At 32.2% G+C, this 6,940-nt stretch overlaps 1 protein-coding gene across 1 annotated transcript; it reads right to left on the bottom strand.

The window, feature by feature from the left end:
- Window positions 1–14: 14 nt before the first annotated feature.
- Window positions 15–5,762, bottom strand: mmgt1 (membrane magnesium transporter 1; the record flags this gene model as incomplete). The annotated part of the gene is made up of 4 exons (XM_019063624.2): window positions 15–872; window positions 974–1,077; window positions 1,169–1,221; window positions 5,696–5,762. Coding segments are annotated over 4 exons (381 nt in total), but the record flags the coding sequence as incomplete, so codon positions are not given.
- Window positions 5,763–6,940: the final 1,178 nt, after the last annotated feature.

Raw genomic sequence — 6,940 nt, 5'->3', positions numbered from 1 at the left:
TTTCAACCAAATTGTAAATTCATCAATAAAATTTCAGAATTTATTAAAGGTAAAAATAAGGAGTTATGTCTCGACATGAAAAAAACCCCCAAAAACCAGAAAACATTGCCCCCCCCCACTCCCTCCTCTTCTCAAAAAAAAAAAAAAAAAATTACCATTCATTCCCACTGAGTGTTCACAGTATTGTTAGCATTGCTATCAATCTACATAATCTGTTGTGGCCTTGCTCAGACATGTTTTAATAGTTTTAATCATTTTCAGTATTATGAGCTCAAATCTGAAGTTCGCTAATCAGAGCTACTGCTTCTGAACACTAATACAATTTATGGTCCACAACACTGACCCCAATTCAGATGGGGACAGGGAAGAACCGGTTGAAGTTAGGGTCAGTTCAGCCAAAAACGTGGCAAACCGACATTGTACATGTAGGATTCATGCCCTGTGTGCGACAGCCAAGCGAAGGGCTACAGCCGTAGCCTACAGACTTAAGACTCCCAAGCAATAACAAGTATTTACAAACATATCAGCTGGAAACGGAGTTGGCACAGTCCATTGACAAAATAGTAACCACAAGAGATGCATGTTTGTACAGCATATTCACATATACAACAAGACAGGAAAATATGCTTATTTTCCCTTTCAACCGAGGAGCTAACAAATAAGTTTAAGAAAGAAACAAATCAAACCGGGCAAGGCAGCCCACTGAAGGCCAGTTTCAATGATAATTTTCCAGCTTGCGTAACCGCAGGGGATTGGAGGGCAAGGCCTGGGCGCTGGGAGTGGAGGGCTCTTGCTCTGGAGGGCGGAAGAGTACTCGGCCTCGGTGATTGAACAGGTAGAACGACGGGTGATTTCTCAATGTGTCAAATGTCCTGTTAGAGCAAAACAGAGCTTATAATTCATCAAAGGGAACAGCATATTTCTGATACAGCCAGGTGTTACTTCATGATCTCAAAAAAACACATCTGCTTACTTGTTTTTGAGCTCTGAAGAAGCATCCATATCTTTGAATTCGCCTGAGATGTGAACTATGCCGTAACACGTGATCACAAACGATAACAAAGTCTGTAACACTATCTGAAAACACAACACAAGAGAAGCTGTATCGAGGAAAACAACAAATGCATGTGATTCAATATGATTAGTCTTGTATTTGATTGCAACTCACATCTATAGGTAATGTTTCATTCTCTTTTTCTGTCAGTCGCATGTAGGATCGGTCTGGAAAAAGAAAAGAAAATGTCTTTTTTAGGATGTACGAGAGGCATAAAATCATTCCCTCTAAGTGTCATAGTTAAATGTACTTACTATAGTGATTAGTAAATTATGCATAATTTCAAGTTTCTAATCCTAAACCAAACACTAACCTTAACCCACAGCAAGTAAATGTAGTTAATTCATATAGCACACACACACACAAAAAAGCACAATAAGACCACCCTTGCAAATTAAAAGTTCTTATATTAAAGTGCACAGCGTCTTGACTTTTGCATGTTTGCCCAGGTTTCTAATTCTATATGCTTAGAATATAATGCAAAGCTTTTTCAAGTGATGGTATATGCAAAAAAAATAAGGATGTCACTACTGCGAACCGTTAGCATCTTGTCATGGAAAGCCTGAGTTGACTCTGTGGATTGGTTCTTATGAACAGTTTGTGTCAAAGAATCGGTTAACTTCATCATAAATCACATCAACCAAACTTTGCATTATACGCCAAGCATATAGAATTAGAAACCTGAACAAACATGCAAATGTCAAAACAGATTTTTTGGTCCCTGACATCCCAGCCACATTAGGCAATTATTTCTTTTTAGTATGATTTTTGATTGCGTTTTATTATTTAAGGGTATTTGTTGTAATTTCATGTGTCACAGTTCAGTTTGTGAAGCAATGAGTTAACTCTGGTTTTTGCGTATCACATTATAAAGTTTGGTGTTTTTATGCAAAACAAAGAGGTCCAAGTACTGTAGAATAATATTTTGCTTAAAGGTAAATTTTATTTAGCTAAATGTAGATTTGTTAAAGTTTCTCCAAATCCGAAATGCATAAAAATATTGAAAATTAACTAATTGTGTGTAGTTTATTTTAAATATAGGCATATAATAAAGATAGGCCTATATTTAAAATTAACTACACACAATTAGTTAATTTTAAATATATTTTTATGTATTTTGGATTAATGGATTTATTGTGTTTAACAATAATAATGCCTGTTTGTAATTTGAGAAAATTTGATAAAGGATTCTAAAAAATTTATTTGTCAGTCGTCCATTCAATAGGATACAGTGGGCCTCATTTATCAATCTAACATAGAAACGAGCGGAGATCTGTACACACAAATCAACCTACAACAGAGTTCACGTGTGATTCATGAAACATTCGTATGCCGCCAATCTCATGGTACAAATGATCACGTGTTGATAAATGTGGCAGCAGAAAACAATCGTTAATTGAATATCACACCCCTTAAAAAACACCCGGTTTAGAAGCCTCGGCCCTAAAGTTTACGATACGGAGAAATCACAAAGAGACACAATCACTTTCCAGAACATTTTCGTTTACCGTTCCTGGCTGGTGGACTGATCTTCCAACCCCTATCCGGAATACTGATTCCCTGACATTTTTCAATGTGCATTTTTCAGCTGAAAACTCACCTCTTTGGTCACTATCTGACTTCATCCTTAGAACAAAAATATATAAATATACATATTTTCCTCTTTTCTTTCATCTTTCTCTGGACCGCATAAAAACGTCAAGCAAAACTGAAACGGCATTGGGCTCACGAGCCTGTCTCATTCCACAAGAATCCAAGTGTTTCCATTTTTGCCATATTTGTAACATTTGTTTGCATAACTATTGGGGTGTGACGAGATACTTATCCCACGAGACGAGACAAGACTGGGTTCAAGAGAACGAGACGAGATTTTTAGACTTTTTTTTTAAAGAAATCCTCAATGATGAAATATATAGGGAAAAATAGTCTTTTATTCAACTGAAAAATGCAAAAAATATAGGTGCGTTTTCAAATCAAATTGTACTTTATGAAATTAAACATCTATTTTAATAAATTTAATGCCGTAATAAACACTGCAGGTTTTGCCACAAACTCAACTTACTATTTTTAATGTTTTTGAAAGAAGTTTCTTCTGCTCATCAAGCCTGCATTTATTTGATCAAAAATACAGAAAAAAAAAAAATAATATTGTGATATATTATTACAATTTAAAATAATTGTTTTTAAATTTATTATACTTTAAATTATCATTTATTTCTGTGATGCAAAGCTGAATTTTTAGGATCATTATCACATGATCCTTTAGAAATCATTCTAATATGATGATTCATTATCAAAGTTGGAAACAGTTCTGCTGCTTAATATTTTTTCAGAACGTGATACTTTTTTAGGATACTTTGATGAATAAAAAAAAAAAGCTATGTTTTTAAAATATAAATATTTTGTAATAACAATATACACTACTGGTCAGTAATTTTTTTCTTTCTTTTTTTAAATAAAATCAATAGTTTTATTCAGCAAGGATGTGTTAAATTGATAAAAAGTGATAGTAAAGAAAATATATTATTAGAATATATATTATTAGAATTTTTTTTTTTTAATAAATGCAGTTCTTTTTAACCTTTTATCATCAAATATATTAGACAGCAGAACTGTTTCCAACACTCATAATAAATCAGAATATTAGAATGATTTCTAAATGATCATGTGATAGACTGGATGTTACATGTGACACTGAAGGCTGGGAGTAATGATGCTGGAAATTCAGCTTTGCATCACAGGAATAAATTATTTTTTTAAAGTATTATTCAAATAGAAAACTATTATTTTAAGTTGTAATAATATTTCACAATATTACTGTTTTTTCTGTATTTTTGATCAAATAAATGCAGGCTTGATGAGCAGAAGAGACTTCTTTCAAAAACATTAAAAATAGTAATGTTTCCAAACTTTTGACCTGTACTGTATATAAATAATAAACACGATTAATGTATCCATTTAAAAGAATAAAGCAGTGGTTCCCAAACTGGGGGGATGAAATCCATTTTATTTTTTCTTAAAAAAAATTTTTTAATTCATTTTTTTTCCATTTTAATTGTTCTGTATTGTTTTTTTATTTTAATTTTTAAAATGAACCCCTTTTTAATGGTTAAATAAAATTTTATTAATTAAAAAGCATGTCTAATTAATTAAAATCATGAAACGTATACATTTTCACATAAATTTATTAAAAGTTTAACAAAAATTACATGTTTAGGGAAATACGAAATGTTTTTTTTCTCACTATATTGTTTTCGCATGTCTTGAATGTATAAACAACTTGATTAATATGATTTTTTCTTAAAGTAGCCTTATGATTTTGTTTATTAAAATTTTTTCTGGTTATCAAATGAAGGCATAAAACATTAATTTAATTTATCATTTATCTTTTAATTACTGAAAATTAAGCAAACTTTATTTTTTTGTCGAACAAAGGGGAATTACTATTAAAATTAAAACATGGAAGAAATGTTGTGTGATTAATCTTACTTCTATTTAGTAGTAGTAGAAGTAGTAGTAGGCTATGTATATTCTAATCCTTCACATGTGCAAAAATGTTTGTTTGGGCGCTGCAGGCTGATTTTACACTGGACCTTTTAAAATAAACAGTACAACTTACGTTTGGTTGACTGCGTTTTAGTTTAATGATGAATGGCTGAAATGTCAGGCAACGGTAGAACTGATGTTGTTTGTGTGTGCGTGAGGCACCTGTGCGATCAGATGGATTAAATCAAATAAAGATATAAAGAAATAAAATGAATTAAGATTGTCACAAAAACGAGCGTAGACAATACTTATTGCACAGTGGGTTTCTTTTTCTTTTGTTAATCTGTTAATTATATTATAGCCTATTATATATTTTGTGTGATCCTTTTTATTCTATTCCTTTTATAGACTTTGTTGTTTTTCTCCTTCGTAAATGAGGCCCAGTATGTTCAGATGAGACGATTCTCGGTTCAGTGAGTCGAGAACCGCGAGATCGATTCATTTGAACTCGTTACAGAATCGTTCAGAGCAATAACCGAACGAATCTTATTCATAGAAAAGATCCGACTCAAACGAACGAAACGGACATCACTACGACAGAATAGCGGATGAATTTGTATGTTTCTACTCTATTTGCTTGGCTACGAGATATTTTTTTTAAATGATTTATCATCATTTAGTTACTTATTAAAGGTTACTCAATACACTGTCTTTGGAGAAAGTTTGAATACGGAGTAAAGAGAATTACTCCTAAAATACCAAGCACACTGCGTTACATAAACACCTCGATAAATCTCCAAACACATCACACAAACGCTGATCTTTCCTAAATCTCAGTCACACTGACATGATCAGTGATTCATGGTAGAAAACCACTTCTTAACCATGTATGGAGCTGTTACAACGACTGTGTCTCAAAACCTAGTGAGCTGCCTACCTATATCACATTTCCGAACATAATATAATGTTCGAAAGCTCTCCAAAATGCGGTCTAGATAGTTAGCTCACCAAGGTTTGAGTGCTACTGAAGCTGTCATGCACACTGAGCTCCGCGGAGAGGCCGCACTCACTGGACCACAATCAGCTAACGTTACAGCTTTCTGAACAATAGCGCGTCTATCCGTTACCTCCCGCTCCTGGATCAACGATACTTACGCTGCGCCGCGGAAAAGGCTGCGTGTGCCAAAGCGAAAAGGCCCACACCGACAACACCTTTCAAAATTTACGAGGGGAATTTTCACTTTTTTACTAGAGTACTGAGGAATTGGCGAATGGCGTGGAGCGTTATTCAATGTTCGATGAGTGATGAGTGACGAACTAATCGCACTTCCGGTTGCCCACCGCCGCTGTTGTAATGATTTTTTTGAGGAGAAGCGGATATTTTGTTGTTTTTTTATTCTTTAAACTTACTTTATGTGGCGATTTTTATCTTCATAAGTGTAAAGTAACTTTTTCGAAGCCCAATTTTAGACTTTTTTGTGTTGATTTAAAATTATTTTATGACTCTCTTAAGAGAAAGCTGCTAAAACGTCTTTGTTGCTTAAAGAAATGATGGTTTCATTATAAATTACTTCCTGATCTTCTGAAGATTATTATTTATGTATGCCCAATGTTATTTATTTCTATTTACTTATATTCATCTTTTGTATTTGTAGTTTCTATGAATATTTTGTGAATTATTATGATTATTATTTTTTATTAGTAGACTATCCCTTATCTATTGCCTTGCTTTACTTTGAGTTGACTGTCTTATTTTTATTTTATTTTTTGCGCTTGATACTGTATCCCCTGTGCTTTTTGTTCAATAAAGAAAAAAAAAGATTCCCCTTTAAAATTATTACTTTGTATTAATTTATCTGTTTATTAATTTGCTTAATTTTCTATTATTATTATTATTATTATGTATTTTCTTTCTTTTACATTTTTACTTTTGTGTTTTTTTTTTTTTTGTATTTATTTTTATTTAATGCTTTGAACAACAACACAAAGGCATTCATAACTGGGAGATTTACATATTACGACTGAGATTACACTCAAATTTCATTCACACTCTGCACACCATATCACAAAATAAATTTAAAATAAAATAAAATGAAATAAAATAAAAATATTGGGGAGAAAAAAAATATAGAGACAAAGAGAAAATAAGGGAGTTTACATTATGAAACCAAAAGTATACAAATAACTTGCTTTGGGACTTTTCATCTTAACGTGTCCATATTACAAATTCCTCTTTAAAAACCACTAATCATGGGGGAGTTTTGAAAAATTTACATTTATGAATGTAAAAGTTCAGCAAAAGTAACAAATTATTACATAAGATATCTTTTTATCCTTAAGAATAAACCAAACTACTTTCGTGTTGATTATTTATCCTTTTATGTATCGCATTATTTAGGT

Source organism: Cyprinus carpio, chromosome B14 (assembly GCF_018340385.1).
Source record: "Cyprinus carpio isolate SPL01 chromosome B14, ASM1834038v1, whole genome shotgun sequence".
In the NCBI taxonomy this organism is placed as follows: domain Eukaryota; kingdom Metazoa; phylum Chordata; class Actinopteri; order Cypriniformes; family Cyprinidae; genus Cyprinus; species Cyprinus carpio.
The sequence above is the reverse complement of the archived record's forward strand: the minus strand, read 5'-3'. Positions and strand labels throughout refer to the sequence as shown.